Source organism: Bombyx mori, chromosome 4 (assembly GCF_030269925.1).
Source record: "Bombyx mori chromosome 4, ASM3026992v2".
Lineage (NCBI taxonomy): Eukaryota > Metazoa > Arthropoda > Insecta > Lepidoptera > Bombycidae > Bombyx > Bombyx mori.
The window spans coordinates 12,682,552-12,699,914 of NC_085110.1; the positions used below are offsets into that span (position 1 = coordinate 12,682,552).

The 17,363-nt window shown below is 35.3% G+C and overlaps 1 protein-coding gene across 1 annotated transcript in view; it reads right to left on the reverse strand.

Annotated features, from left to right (window-relative positions):
- LOC101738011 (uncharacterized) overlaps window positions 1-17,088 on the reverse strand; it is a 19,525-nt gene extending 2,437 nt beyond the window's left edge. The window contains exons 1-4 of the mRNA XM_004930904.3: window positions 16,715-17,088; window positions 2,931-3,085; window positions 1,129-1,357; window positions 123-387 (exon numbers count right to left, since the gene is read on the reverse strand). Of these exons, the coding sequence (XP_004930961.1) occupies window positions 123-387; window positions 1,129-1,357; window positions 2,931-3,085; window positions 16,715-16,802 (737 nt within the window). The 5' untranslated portion in view covers window positions 16,803-17,088. The remainder of the gene's footprint in view (window positions 1-122; window positions 388-1,128; window positions 1,358-2,930; window positions 3,086-16,714) is intronic.
- Between the last annotated feature and the right edge of the window lie 275 nt (window positions 17,089-17,363).

Consider the following 17,363-nt stretch of genomic DNA (forward strand, 5'->3'; position numbering starts at 1 on the left):
ACGGATTTGCGGGAAAACAGGAAGACTGAGCAAGTTACTTCAAGAGAAAACTTCACGGGAGCATAATCTAATGAGCAGAATCTTCGTGCGAAAAAAGGGGTTTTATTATTAAAAGTAGTTACCGTCGTGTGCTATGGGTTAGAATAGGCAGGTTCTCTTGAACGATAACGTATGTAGCAACGGTTGTCTCGTTCACGTCGGACCCGCACTCGTCGTGATGGATGCGTAAAATGTATGCGTCTTGTGCGCTGTTGGGATTGCCTCGTATGGAGCACCGCTCTGGGCCGCCGTCCGCTGCCTCGACGGCTATGCGACCGCCAAAATAAGGTCCCGTCGACACTTCCACTTCGCTCGCGTGGGGTAAGCACTGGATAGCTCGGGCTGAAACTGTTCCGAACGCGTAATTTTGTGAACTTAGTAAGTAAGGCTTTGGTACACAGTAAATGTCAGGATGTATGGTGCGTCTAACGGTTCCGGTAACCTTTTAACACCAGTATGCTTAGTGCGAGTTTTTTTTTACTTTCTCGATAGCGTAAAAGTTAGCCCTATTTTGTATGCAGTTGGAACAGCGCCCCTAGCGGCAAACGTAGGCAGACGATCCCATTCCCTACAAATATAAACTAACTTTTACGCTATCGAGAATGTTAAAAAACTCACACTAAGCACACTTATAGGCATTAAGCTCGTTTGCTTATTAAACCTATCGAAGAACGTTTTAGCTTGCATTTCTGCTGGTATAGATTAGCAGACGAAAAGTTTAAGGCGTAAAGCAAAGTATTACGAATACTCATATTCCCATCTGGAAATACGAGTTCAAATTTAAAATTGATTAGGCATAACGACTAGCCTACCCTTTAAGCTAAAATACAACTTTGCTTAAAAGCACGAAAAATAATTTACTATTAAACAATATTTTTTGATAGGCTATACTGAGAGTCCTTAGCTACTCTTCCTGATCAATTCTTTATTAAAAACGAGTATTTAATATTCGCTTTTGCGTATGCAGTTTTTTTGTATCGGTGTAGTGTCTAATACCGGTATTAGGGCAGTTGAACGCGGGATGCCATTTATATACTCTTACCGATAAATTGACATTTAAAAAAGCATAATACATTATAAATTACTAACATCCTCTTGTGGGCACAATGATGATTTTCGATCCAATCGACTGCGGGTCGGCGAGGTCGCGTGCGTCTCGCCTCACAGGACGCACTTCGAATGAGTATGTGGTGGCCATGCGCAGGCCGGTGATGCGTGTGCTGTATGCACGACCGCGGCGCGCAACCGGACCCGATGTCGTTGTTGATGTATCTATTGTACTACTCGTGGACATCTCCTCCACCAAGTTATCTATGACCTAGGATGTTTATAAATTAAGATTTAACAACACGTCTTTTAAGATCAAATTCGACAACTGCACTTATAAATTGATTTTGGAAATCAATACTAATATATAAATCTACAGTGGTTTTTACGGATGTTCCGTTATAACTACTGAACCATGCATCCGATTGACTTGAAACTTGGTATCCATGTAGAAAATATAGTTATTTAATGGATAGACTAATTATATATTATTAGGGAGTCCAACACTCATATAATATTTATGTTGTGTTGGACTCCCTAATACTAATGACAATAAATAATAATGTTAATTTAAAATACCCAGCGAAGCGGGCCAGTCGTTTATAAAATTTGTTTTAAATTTATAATAAATTTATTGGATCGATCAACGAAACAGCATTATGTACTGCGAAAATAGCACAGCTGACGGAAAATTTCAGTCGTTATCGTGCAATACCTAAGTCACATTTTAGTTCTTTACGAAGCTCGTAGCTCAGAAGAGAAGTCCGAATAAACGGTTTTATCCGTAACCGGTAAGCGTGTTCCTTGTCGCACAACATTCACGGCTCGCGAACTCCACCACTATTATCTCCCGTTTGGAGTACTGGCTCATTATGTGAGGCACACAATGTAGAAGGATAGGTAACTAACTGCTTTTGCGTCGATGTTCTTTTACGCATAAATAGAAATGAAACACGAATAAACAGCTTCAAGGCTTGCCCACTCATTAATATATTTATGAAATCAAGTTTAAAAGAAGAAATGCTGAGCTGTATTATAATTTTTTAATAATTATTTAAAAAATAAATGAACATGCAATATTAAGCGAATAACTTTAATTGTGGTTTTACAAATAATTACATATTTTTTTATTTGCAATAACTATAAGTATATAGTTAATATAATGAATCTGCGCACTATGTGTGGACTGTTTTTTATAAGACTGCAGGTTACTACCAATTTTGAATATTTTTCCCCTAAGGGGCTATTCCAGCTACGGTGTAACTGTTAGGTCAGCTCACGGGGGTCAACGTGAGAGACTTTGCTAATACTGACCCTAGCAAAAGCAGTGCTTCGCAGAATCTATCACCGGATCGAAATCGCGACCTACTGAGAAGATCGGGTTGATGAAACTCAGTTGATTGTTTATGGGTTATTTCGCTCGAATTCTTCGTCGTAATCGACAAGTTTGACGAGCACGGTGACCGATACTTGAAGAGTCTAAAAGCATGTGTGTCTGGGGGATCTTTTTTTTATTTTTATTGCTTACATGTGTGTACGAGCTAACAGCCCACCTGGTGTTAAGTGGTTACTGGAGCCCATAGACATCTACAACGTGAATGCGCCACCAACCTTGAGATATAAGTTCTAAGGTCTCAAGTATAGTTACAACGGCTGCCCCACCCTTCAAACCGAAACGCATTACTGCTTCACGGCAGAAATAGGCAGGGTGGTGGTACCTACCCGCGCGGACTCACAAGAGGTCCTGCCACCAGAATCTGACAAGACATGTTTGGGGCGACGGCAGCTTTGCTTTGCCCCGTCATCTGGAACGGATATGATGAACTATAGTACTGCACGCGTACCTTCGTACGACATCGGGAATGTCCCCAGGCTTGAAGTTCACAGTAGTGTACTTGAAACGCTAGAAGTTTCGGTCTATCTTTCTCATCAACTTTGCCATATTCCCAACGGAGTCGCACATCTCGAAAGTCCGGCTCTCCTATTAAATGCAGCACATCTGAAACAAATATGATACACATTAATTTTAATCGTAATATTCTTATACGAGCAATTCTTGTATATATATATGTAATCTGAATCTCGGAAACGGCTCCAACGATTTTAATAAAATTTAGTATACAGGGGATTTCGGGGGCGATAAATCCATCTAGCTACGATTTATTTTCAGAAAATGTTGTTTTATTCGTGTTTTCAATAATCAACCATATCGATAATCAATTTTATGACTCTTCCCGACATCTATTGGCGAATAATAATACTATTTTTCTTAATTGAGGGCAACTAACCGCTTTAAAGACACAACAAGATGGCGTTATCAAACAGAAAAAAACCGGGCAAAGCTCGGTCATCATCTAGTTCTGAATTAAATCACGGTGTTGGATGATGCATTGTTATTATTTTATACGCAAACTATTAATGACAACAAGGCATTTTCCTGATTTTTTGTTTTTCTGACATTAATTTACAATGAATTTTGAATCTAGAATTTTTAATATTGCTGTTTAATATTTCTGCTATTCTCAGATATACATCTAAAACATTTAATGAATAAAACAAAAGATTTTTCTGTTTTTGTGTAAGGGAACATTCGACTTTTTACACGGATATTTTAAGTCCGGTTTGTAATTGTCCCTTTCGTGGTTTACTATAGAAATTTTGGATGTTCTTCCTGGTGTCTTCTACGGTAATACAATTTTTATTCATAAAATGTCTCGACACCCATGTTTTCCTTTACGCCGGGTATCCAAAAGTTAGGCTATCCAAAGATACCACAACGCTAATACCGCTCTTTAACTTGGAACAATGAAGCAGACTTGCATTATTTAACTCCCTTCAAACCCAAAACGCACCACTGTTTCGAGGCAGAAAAAAGCATAATGCTAATTGAGATACCTGCCTGGACTTATATTATTGCACGATACTATCCTTCAACGTGAAAGTCGTTCGAAAACTTGTTAGGTTATTTTTGTCTGATAAATAGCCGGATATATTATAATAACAAGTACAATCCCGTGGTCTAGTTGTATCGTAATGACTACTGTACTGGGAATAACTAGTCTATCTCGAAGTCTACGTCCTGTGGGTATCTTAACTTCAAACATTAAAGAGAAAACGTTGACTCAATTTACATAGTTACATAGTGACACAAATTTTTTGACGAAGCATGTTGCTGATAACTTTATTTCTGTAATCTGACGAAGCATGTTGCGGATAATAACATGTACTTTTAGGTTAGGAATATTGTGTTCTTTTTTTTATAAAATAAATATATTAAGAAAACTTTACATAGAAACTGTCCTAGACCTTTGATGGCCGCGGTCGTCTCACGCATGGATGACAACAGAGCGGTTTGAGCGAACCACTCACCTAATGACTTGCTCACTGGCCCGAACTCGCTTTAGATAATTATGTGTTACTTTCGCGCATATGTATGTAATAAGATCCTATAGTCGCTATAACGAAAGTACGGGTTTTGAAAGTGCCGCGAACCGATAGGTAATAAGCAATAATTAAAACAGTACCTGTATAAGAAGGTCTATGAAGCGCATAAGTGAAATTGAGCAAATCGTAATACTCGTGAGCTTGTGGTAGCTTAGTCATTCTTACCTATAGACGTGCTTAATATTTATACAAATTACTTTCGGTCATTAAAATTAAATTGATATAAATTTACTATTCACGTGTCTGAATAACTCCAAGTACGAAGTCACGGAAACGTCTAGGGCACTCTAATCTATCAAGCCGTGACAAACCTTTCGCTGAATGGCGGCATTTATTTACCCTGGTCATGTGAAGAATATCAATAAACTTTATAATATGCGTGCTTACTTTACAGTTACTACGAAAAGCTTAAACTAAACTGCATTGGTGACCTTAAAACAAGTTAAATCACTTCTTATTTATCTTTACATCTTAAGATTTTTGAAGAACCATTTTTTTTTTAATTGTCTCATTAATTTTTTTTATGAGTCAGTGTATCTAAGCTGCGGACATCTCATCATTTTGTAAAAGTGGAGCATGTTTTTAAAATGATGACAGGGCACATTTAAGACAATTTCCTCTAAAATGCAATCTAAATTTCGGAATATTCCAAATTACAACCTCAGCGGTTCATTATTTCGTAGTTTCTTATTAAAACGAACGTGATTAACAAAAAAATATTTTTAAAACAACACACGTAGGTAAATTTAGTCATTTCATGAATATCGTAATGCCATAAATGTCCTGACCTAAACAACGAAACCAGTAATGCGCCAAAAACGAAATATATAAAAACAAAAATAACATTTTACCGCAGACTAGGTACTGTTGGTTTCCAAAACAAACGTGACCTCGGACCAAGTAATGAGGAAGCTTCACGCTACCGCTTGCTAAGTCTAAGCGTTATTTATTTGAAATAACTATGCAGATTAGTATAAAATATAACAACCTCAATAAAGTATATTTTGAAAATATTAATTAAATCCCATATTGCTAAATTTAATTTTTGATACAAAATTAAAATATTTTTACTAAAAAAAAAACAAATTATAATTATTTGGATTATTTTATCTCATAATGGTTTAATCGTATCAAGGATTTGTCGTTTTTTCATCTGATTTTAAACGGCTATTGGAACTTATTGACAGTCCCTATTTGAATGCCATTGCCCACCTTGAGACGGAAATCTTAATTGCATTATAATTATTTCACTCTCTTTTTCTCCTTTAAAATTAACGAACGTCTCAATTACTTGGAAAACGATCAGCGTGTTAAAGTAAAATATTACATTTTTATTACTCAGTATTTGCCTACTGACATTATTAGTACCGGAGCCAGCTATTATATTACTGTAGCAGCGGTATAAATGGCACAGATTGGCACGGGTATGACGGATGCGCGGGCATGACCTGACGACTGAACCGCGACGCCCATTGTAATCACCGGTATTGTTTAATAGCCAGGGCCATACAATTATTAGTACTATCTGTGTAATCAAAATAAAGAATCTAATGTATGTAATACTTTTTATTTTAAATTCAGTTCACAATTCACATAAGTAGAGAGGGTGGGTAGCCAGAGGAGCGTATGGTCTACCTGGTGGTAAATAGTCATCGTCGTTCATAAGCGTCAGCAATGTCACGGGCAAATGCAAGCCGCTGCCTACTGATCTTACTTTTCAAAACAGTTGCTTTTAGCTTTGTTGCAATGTACGTGTCAAACAAAATAGAACTTTTTGAAGCGAAAACTTCTTTTTCTTCTTTTTCCTACCTATGCCGATAGCCTTAGGAGGCTATTTCAGCTTCGCCTTAACGTGTAGGCGAGCTCACGGGGCTCAAACCGGAAATGTTGTTAGCACTGGCCCTAGCAAGAGCAGTGCTTCTTCCACCGGATGGGAAATGCGACTCACTGAGAAGATCTGCCAAGAAACTCAGTGGGCTGTGTAGGTTAATATACTCGTCGAGGCCTTCGTCGCAAGCGACGGTTCGGCCAGGACGGTGAACAAGACTTCTTTAGTGTTCGGTGTCATTTAAAACTCAACAAAAGAAAAAAGCGAAATATAATTAGAAAAATACCTACAAGATTTAGCCTGCGAAATAATAGAATGCCATTGAAGGTTTCACTACTACCGCGTTTGAAACGCGCGTATTTTTTTTTAATTGCCGTCGAAGGGAATCTAACTAAAGTTAACTAAACCTATTAGGTATATACGAATAGTATTCGTAACCTTCAAAGAATTTACCAGAAACCATTGAAATCACAATGACACAATACTATTTACGTACTTTTAAAATTATAGTTAAAATTAAATTCGTGAATACACAATTTTATGACAAATGTTTCATCCGTATTATGCGGAGCGAGTGGCGCGAAACGACACAGCCAAACAATAGGGCTTCACGCGTTCTTCCTGTCCTGGCATTATTGGCCCATCAAATTCTATGGTGTCACCGGACCATTGTTCATATAGATTTTCGATCTACACTATAGTATGCCACTTCGATAAAGCGGCACGACACGAGAACCCTCTCGTCGTGGCCGCCGGTAACTACATTCCCGATCCTGCGGATAGAATGGAAAGCAGTCGACGTCACCCCAAACACGTCAATTCGGATCCTCCCGATCCACTAACGGTGCGGAAAAAACTATAGTATAAACTTTATTAAAACATCGCGCCCTAGTATTAGCTACGCACCTCGATGCCTACTTCAGACCACAATTGACTTTAATCGCGCAAGTCCAACCTCCATTGCACTTTATAGTAATCTGTAGTAAAATTAAATATAAGGAGGTCGATGATATGCACGGATGCCCTCACGTCGAGAACTCAAAGATCTGATTGTTTTAGGCTTGACAACAGCGACGTCATAACGGACTCACTATGCCTCTCGCTTAGTATTGGGGTTGCGTCACCTGCGGTACTTACCTGATTTGAAAACAAATGACCATTTCTATTGTACCCTTTGACATTCAAGAAAACATTTTGCATCATTAAATTTTTATTTAAACGAATACCAAACACTTACACGGTAAACTGGCATATTTTGTGCTAATTTAAGATCGCAGTGAGACTATTGGCAAGTGCTACAAAGTAAGTACCTACGAAGAGTAGACCCAGTGTTTTTTTTTATTTTTTTATTGCTTATATGGGGGGGACGAGCTCACAGCCCACCTGGTGTTAAGTGGTTACTGGAGTCCATAGACATTTACAACGCAAATGCGCCACCCACCTTGAGATATAAGTTCTAAGGTCTCAGAATAGTTACAAACAACGGCTGCCCCACCCTTCAAGCCGAAACGCATTACTGCTTCACGGCAGAAATAGGCGGGGTGGTGGTACCTACCCGTCCAGAATCACATGAGGTCCTACCACCAGTAAAATGTTAATGTGTTAATGTCCTGAAGTGACATTTCTTCACAATTACATTAATTTAGTCGTTATTAAGAATTTTTTTTAAACAAAAAATATGGTTTTTCATTTTAGATATATCAAATGTGAGTAGGTGGTATGCAAATAGTTTAAATTCTAAATAATATATAGTATGTTCTTCGATTTTCATGGGGCGTAGAGATAATTACTTTAACATAAATCTTCCGTCACCACCAAAATTTTAAAGTATTCAAAACTTCAGAAACAGCTTAATGACAATTAAACTGTAAAAGTAGTTTTAATTATTCCAAATATCGACTGCAAGTATTGATTCTTGAAATCTAACTGCCAAATGCTGATTCATTTGAATGCGGCTGTCGGCTATGGCTCCTAACGAGCCGGTACAGCTAAACAAGAGCGAACGCGATCTAAACTAGGTATATTCAATTGTTGGCCGTGCGTGTATAATAACAGTATTACCGAATTCAATTAAAAGTGACCCACTGTCGACCGCTCGCGTACAGAACAAAGCAGGCAACTCCGTACGCCTCGCAAAACATAACAAGTCCGTAACTTTGTCACAATACTGTTTGGCCACTAAAGAAAATGGGGTCAGACGAAACCGAAAAAGAGTTGGATAGATTAATTTTAACAATCACCTAACTGTACCGAAGTAAATGCTATTTTGTATACTAAATTCACCTTATAAGTAGATTACTGTTTTAAATTGCAAAGCTTACAACATTTGAACAGCGCTAAATCGGAGCTTTCAGGTATTTTAAGATGTCCCGTTTAGTTCGCTGAATTCGTATCGCTCATTGTCGGATTAGATTTTTTAATTCGTTTTTTTATTTTATTTTTAATTGCTACATTCATCCCGTAATTTAAGCAACCGATTTCAACAGTAGTAGGTATACACCAACAATACACAGCAGCCACTTTATGAACACTGTTAAAAACAGAGTAATCAAGAAAATACAAGAGCTATATATTGGATATGGTGTTGTTATTTTTAAAAAAAGTTTTTGGTAATTAAAACATTAGCATTACCAGAGCTCTTAATTTATACACTAAAAAAAATACTTGCTTTAAACTTTCGTTTTTATCTACATTAAAAACACTATTATGTAACAGGCTTAGAGTTATTTTTTTTTTGTTTTAAGTTAATTATATTTTTTATCGGGAGAAGACTATCGATATTAAAACTTCAAAATTAAACTTTTTTTTCATTTCGATTGAAACAATAAAAACTTACCATACAAATTGTCGCCAATTGCTGTGGACTTCTCAAAAAAATCTTCTGATCATTACGAACACAACGAAAAAGAACTCAGACCATTCGATCGGCTCGTTCTAAGATAATGTTACATCGTATCTGCATATAACATTTTATTTTAACAGGCAAAGGATTGAACAGAAAAATCTTAAAATTTTTGTGCTGCTACTTATTAATTTGGCTATCCAACTGAAAATTTGTACATATTATGTAATACTGAGTCGATGGTCTAGTACTTAGATAGGGTGATTGACTCCTGATCCGAGGGTTTTGTGCTCGATTCCCACTTCGTGCAAACATTCGCTTAAGATGAATATGTTTGTTGTGATATATATTTAAAGGTACAATGGATATCAGTCTATGATTCCCATGGTACAAGAATCCTAGTTTCGAAGCAGAAGGCAGTGTGTGATGTGTGCAGTTATTTAAAAAAAGGTATGATCTCACATCATACACTACAATGATCTCACCCCAAAATAACAAAGTTCGTATTTGTCATTGTCCATCTCGCTTCTCCATATCTGCAAGTATTGTAGGCGGTTGATCGACTTTTTACCAATTCTCATCAGAACTTTAAAAAAAAAATTCTATAATGTTTAAAAGATATAGAGAGTTTCAGATTTCGAAATCCGTGTATTGAAATTACGAATACTATACTGCGCTATCACGCCTTATTTACTTTATTCGAGATCTGCCCTAAAAGCCACAATCGTAATAAACGATCAGGGGATTTTAATTCTATCAGGGATTCCCCTACAGTCCGAAAGGGATGGCGTATGTCGTATATGAGTCGTCTATTATCAAAGGCGGCAATCTGTACATTTGGACAAAAAAAATTTATTGATATGTCAATACAGATTTATTTGAATATAATCGTCTCCTTCAAAGAATACGGTTCAAAACCTGCATTAAATAAAGGTTAATACTTAACCTGTTATTTATCTAAGATGTCGTTCCGAAGAGTTTTGTGACTGCCAATGGAATACAAAATCAATAATTCGTTTTTCTGATTTACCAATCATTGTCCAAAAGTCAGATTGCCGCCTTTGATAATAGTCGACTCATATATGTGTTCTCGTCGAAATACGGTAAACGTATTCATCCAAAGTTCAAAGTTTACTTGTTTCTATCTTAAATTAACCATAATAATATACTAGACTGAACTAGATTTATCGTGTTAGGCCTACCGGCTATGCATCCGTGCAACGGTAAATACTTAGGTACAACTAGCCACTATAAATAGTTGATAGCAACGTATTTTCTTAAGGTTACATGAGTGATGAACATGATTAGATATTCAAGATATTAGAATCTACGTATGACTGATTTTTTGTTTCTCAAATAAATAAGCGAAACGACTAAAGTATAGTTTTTAATTAGTTTTAACATTTCAAGTTTATAAATGTACTGATTAATTATTTACCTTAATAGATTTTAAAACAATAATTGAAGGGTGTGTCTACAAGCCCGCAGCGGAAGTCAACTTACGTTAGTCAACGTAATATGAATGTTACGAGAAAAGCTGTTCACAGTTGTTGAGGTGTGTTCACACAACACATTATTAATTTAGCAAGCTCATTATAAATTTATCGTTATACTTAGTATGAGTTATATGAGTAAGTGTCTATTTCTGGAACGGGAAGAAAACTATTACTATTTAGACGGGAAGCTGTGTACGTCAGCTGATTTATAATTGTAAGAATTGATTATATTTAGAATGGGTTTGTTAGTTGTGTGAATGTTCGGATGTTTATTACTTAACCACCTAAAAATATTGATAATATTGATAAAAATTTCGCTCAAAAACAGTGTTTATCCTGGATAGGATTATTTTATATAATTTTATGGGGATATTTCTTAAAATAAATACGAAAAGTGGTCATTGATTCACAGGTTCAAGATTTTACTTATCAATGGATATAGAAATTAACTGGGCCGCCATGAACTATTTTTACCGGGAAAACTCAACGTAACAACGACAAGTCTAATGCAATCCTTTTTTTCGTACGTATTTTTTTAAGAACTGCTGTGAAATGCTCGACAACAAAATTGGACTGTATTTTAAACGCATTAAATTAAGATTTTCATAAAATTAAATAATGCACACCGGCCGAAAATCATTTCGCTTAACTTAAGCCCCATTACTAAGTTTACGATTAAATCTCTAGCTCTACTATACAACTACATGTCTATAATTTATTCCGCAAAGCCCTGCATTAAGTATCTATTCAATGCCACTTATGAATGGATACTATTGACAGCTCGTAGGTTTTCGTTGAAAATGTATTATTAAGTTAGTTATTAAATTATTTATTAACCGCATTTTCATAGACAGTTGAATTGAAATCGACTAGTGCATGCATGTCCATTGTCATTCATACCAAAGAACTATTGAAATATCAATTGCTTAATAGAATTGTAAACGGTGCTAATACGTGCGATATGTAGGCTACTAGGTATGCTCCGCGAATTTAACACATCACTCGATCAGATCAATCGACCGTATACATTCTAATTTGAATCAAACATGCACGACAATAAGTCTTTCGTATCGGAAGATCGAAAACGTAATTATCAGCTAATTAATGCGACATCCAGTCAAACATGTTCGGCTCAGTGAAAGTAGTTTCACACATGGCCGCTTTGTGGTAGTTGCAAATATAAAACAAGTTTAATAAATAAAAAAACAATATCAACTTCATTTTCGAACCTTCAACCTATGCCATGGTCAAGGTCACATGTGAACTTGAATACGAAAAAGCTTACAATTCCATCCCAAAAAAAAATCCTCTGTATTTTTTAAGCATTAAATTACATTATTTATTAGACTTAAGTTTTTGTTTTAACGAATCTAATCCTTACAAAACGATTCTAACGAAGAAATTTTACTGGTGGTAGGACGTCTTGCGAGTCAGCACAGGTACCTCCACCTCCACCTTGCCTATTTTTGCGGTGAAGCAGTAATGGATGTCGGGGGCAGCCGTTGTTATGTAAAAACTGAGTCTTAGAACTTATTCCTCAAGATGGGTGACGGTACATACATTGTTGATGTCTATGAGTTGCACGTAACCACTTAAAACCAGGTGGGCCGTAAGCGCGTCCACCCATCAAAGCGATAAATAAAAAATAAAATTGAACTACGTACGAATCGTAAACGTAATAATAATATGAAGTATGTATTTACCGCTAGTCAATTGTTTTAAAATACCTTCAAATATAGCATTGTTTAAAAAAATAAGTCGTTTTTTTATATAACAAATGATAAAAATGTTTTCAACGCATCCGTGTTCTTGTGAGTTTGTGGTCGAATAAACGATTAATATCTGAGGTGACGATATGTTTACGGTTTAAAAAATATATATATTCTTTTTTTTTTTTATATCTTCATAATCTACTAACGAATGATTAATCATTGAGAAATAAGATATTGTATCAACTTAGGATAAATGTTGGGTATTACATTTTGAATCAATCGCATTCTTCTGATAGTTGAATAATATGTGGATATATGTAAATTAGTGACAATATTTTATTATGAATTTTCGACAATTTGAGATAACTATGCACAAAAATGTACCCAGCAGACTTCGTACCGCCTCAATCGACAAATAAAAGACCTAAACTTTTGTATAAAATAAACTTAAAACAAACCAAAAGGAATCCGTCCGACGGGGGACACATCAAATAAAAAACAAAATTGTTATTTTTATTTAATTCCGAGAATTTTCATATTTATTTACCTTTTAAACCTTCTCTGGACTTCCACAAATAATTCAAGACCAAAATTTGCGAAATCGGTCCAGCCGTTCTCGAGTTTTAGCGAGACTAACGAACAGCAATTCATTTTTATATATATAGATAGAAGATAGATAAAACAACCCAAATAAAATACACCCGCATCGCTTTCTTGTGTATTGTCCCTTAATGCGAGATCCCAAAATAATTTATTTAATTACTTAAAATCACTTTCATGTCAATCATAAACGTCATAATTTATGCCGTGTCATCAACTATAGTGGTGATATTGAATTGCTCCGTTGTTTAATTCGTTTAGAGATATGACTATAAGACAATAAAGGTCATATTAAGTGTGACTTTACCCAAAACGGTACATGACTTCCAATTCGCTACGAGTACTCAACAATTGCCCGACCCAGATATAAAATGTTAAAGGTTTGGTAACGATCAAACCGAGACGGATCGAATCATGTCATGTAAACAATGAAATATTTGATACAAATGATAGAGATAGCAAACAGACCGTTCACACTGTACATCACGTAAAATTATTGTGTTGGGAATAAAAGTTTTTCCGTAATGCGCGTTTAATTCGGTCGGTGATCTTAGAATGATACCGAGATAAACTACTGCAGATGGATTCGCGTTCCCGCCGCAACCGCGATCCGTGACACAGATAACACTAGATGAACATTTCCTGCTGCCGTAAATATGTCACAGGCGCCTCGGGACTCGAATGCAGTAGCGATGCCTTCCGTGAGATACCGCTATCAGAGTAGACGCGACGCTGTGTCCTCTTTAATCCGTCGATGCCTTAGTACAAAATCAGAAGGAACATTCCATTTAACTTAAATGACATAATACCGTTAAGGTTGTGGCGCGATGTGAGAAAAGTGTAAAATATCGACAGTTTGCGGTAAGCCCGCATTGTCGGGAGCGGGACTATGTCGGAATATAGTTGCGTGAACTTAGCATGCGACAACATTAAATACCGCATCAAGTTTCCTTTGAAGGTAACAGTAGTTTTAAAAACGTGACTTAACAGTTTTGCTTTGGATGTTACACGAAAAGTGTAATGTTTCGTAATATTGTATTCAGGTAAGGTTTTATCGTGACTCGATAGCGAACGAAAAAACTTTGAATCCGATGCTTAAGAACATCTTGAAGTCAACTAGCCGCTCCCTACCACAGATTAAACTCCGTAAATCGTTTTTGTTGAAAAATCTCTACGGTAAAACTAATATATAAAAATAAGTCATTATAATAATATTATTGGGACAAATTCATTACTAAAATATAATAACCTAACGACAATCATCACAATTCGGCATCTGCAAATCGTATCACCGAATTTTTTGTAATTTATAATTTAATTTTTTTTTCTAGTTCGTTATTCCACCCAAATTTAGACAGGCATTCGGATGTTTTGCACTACATATGTAAATGTGGGTATCTAATACGATAATTGAATACAGTATAGCTCGATTTTGTGTATTTGTTTTCGTTTTTTGTGCGTTCGCCCATTATTACAATTTTGACGGTTGTCATTGGCACTTTAGCCACGGTTTCTGTCGCTGTGCCATTAACTAGCTGATAATAACGATGCAACCAATTTTTAATACGCTTTTATTAGCTTCAGACGTATGTATGTATGTTTGTAACGGAATCTTTGGACATGATTTTGACCCCCTTCAAAACGTCGGATAATTCGAAATCTGGTATACTTATTAAGAACCGAAGACAAATCAATATTTTTAAAAAAATTTAAAAAGAAATATTGAAGGAATTGTTTTACAATAAAATCATTTTTTCTTACACTATTTTTAATTAAAATTTATTAAAATTCATTTCCGCTAGATAAACAACTATAACTTTCTATGTATATTATTATATTATATTATATTACATCTAGTTCATACATGTCCTAAAGAGTAACAATTCCATGAAATTTAGTTTAATAGAAGATGCCTTAGAGAAACAGTCCCAATAAACATTATCTGAATTTGAAATAGGTCGGTAGTGTTTTACTATCGTACGAATTTCTTGGGATAACATCATCCCCTCCATTGGAATAATGTTCGATCAGAGAAAACGATATAAATTAAATAGTGGGATTAAATAAATAGTAAATTCGTTACTACTTTGAGAGAACGTATTTTGTCGCTACATAAAATGTCAATCTAGAACCATTCTTTCAAAGATTTCAAATTGATTAAATCACTATCTGAAACGTTTCTAATTTTTTTTTCTTATTGCTTTGATTAATGGTTAATGATCTCAATGAGTGCTTGTAGTCGTAGCAATAACAAACTATTATATAATATAAAAAATTTAAAAAGTAAAATACGCTGACTCTCCTTAGTTTTCAACCTGCCTAAAGCCATTACTTGAACAGGTAAATTAGAATAAGTACAGCCCACGTAACAATTAATGTAAAATTCGAACATTAACTACTGTACGCTTTAAAGAAATAATAGTATTTATTTATTTATTTCTGCATTGCCAATGTAGCTTAAAAACAACCTGGATATAAATGTGAAATTTGAGAGACACGAAAATTGGCTTGAAACAAAACGAAGTACCATGACCATTTAGGCACTTTTATTGTAAACTTTACGTGAGTAACAAACATTTGCGATGTAATTCAGAACAAAAAAGTAGTTATTCTACTTACATGTCGACACTCACTACCACTTTTTAGGTCGGCACCTGCTCCATCGGTCGTTTTAATAAGCACCATTTTGAAAAATCGAGTAACTGTCAATTTATTGTTAATTTTCATAAATTAATTGTGTGAATATTTGCGAATATTTGTGTTTTTGGTTCGACTCAATCCCAAAGATCGCTTCGTAATTTCTATGGGTTCCGGTAAAATAATTAGTGAATTTGTCACAGAATTAAAACCTGAATTATTTGAATTTACATAGGAAAATTGAATTTAGAATAATTATAACTAACAATACATTTATTGTTAATTGGTACATTTGATAAACAAAATATACCTCCTTAGAGTTTGAACTTGTTCCGTAATGAACGGTTTTTTATGTCTGTCTATTCGTTTGTACTACTGTAGCGATTTTAGGAACATGGTAATTTTATAGTAAGCTCCAAGTTCGAAACAGTCTCCTAATTATTAAACCTACGATAGCTATTTGATTCTGGAGAAGCACCGATACCTCCAGTTAAATTTTCTGTGTTTTTTAGCTCAAAAAGTATTGGAATTATTCTGAACGAAAAATCGCGTAACGCACAAAAAATATCATACGCAATCCGGTAATTAAAAACCCTAACGTCTATGCAGTCAGATAAAATTTACGTAATTAAAAGTCACGTTAGAATTTTATTTTGTAATAAGCGGTGTGATAACATAAGGAGGTGATTGAAATTCACCAAGTAAGCTCAGTCATAAGTAGGTATGCGCTACCTTAATTACTAAAATTCAATGACAATATACTGAAACTTTCACTAATTGCGAATAATGGTCTGCGGGTTTAGCTTTGAAATGTTTTAGACGTCTTTTAAGAGAATGTTGAGTAAGATAGAATAGCTTATAATAATAACAGGTCATCGGCGTCAGAGACGGAAAATTGAAAGTGACAGAATTTTTAATAGGTAGGTATGTAGGTAGTTCTTATCAATGCGATCAGTTTAAAAAAAATACATTTACGCGTTTCCAAACAATACAACTATAATTATACAATCTCAAATCATAATGCCAATTTTTTATTAAATATAATGAGGATATTATTGATATTACTCACCTTCATTGTCTTCAATTTCGGGAATCGAAGAACCAGATGTTATTAAATAAAAAAATCCAATTATAATAATATTTAAATAATTTGACATAATGTCTTCGTTCAAAAATTTACATAAGTTTTTTTTTTTTTTTGAAACAACGTGTTTTATATCGCTGTTCGTTCACTACCCAGAGACGTAGGAAACGTGCGTTCGTCGTCCAAACGCCGTGGAACGACTGACAACACTGACAAGCGAATCACCGGCCGTCCACCATTAGTAGGATACAAACGCTTTTGGATACGGACAGTTATTTGTGGCATTTGTGGTTGAAAGGATTTAAAAACAGAACTTAGCATGAGCAAAATAATTTGGTTAGATTTTAATGTTGATAGACAGTGTATTGAGTCCGTTGGACGCCCACCTGACTATTTACGCCAGCAGATCCAAAGCAAAGCAATCGTTTACTTAGTTTTAAAAATACACAGATATATATATATAACCGTTAATAAGGTAGTTAGGACTTCGACCTCATGTCAAGAATGTGGTTGGTGACATGCTCCAAAGCTTTTGAAATCGTCGTGGCATAAAGGATAACACGTCCGGTGCATTCATGTTGAGCGATGCACCGGTGTCGAATCCCAGGCGGGTACCAATTTTTCTGATGAAATA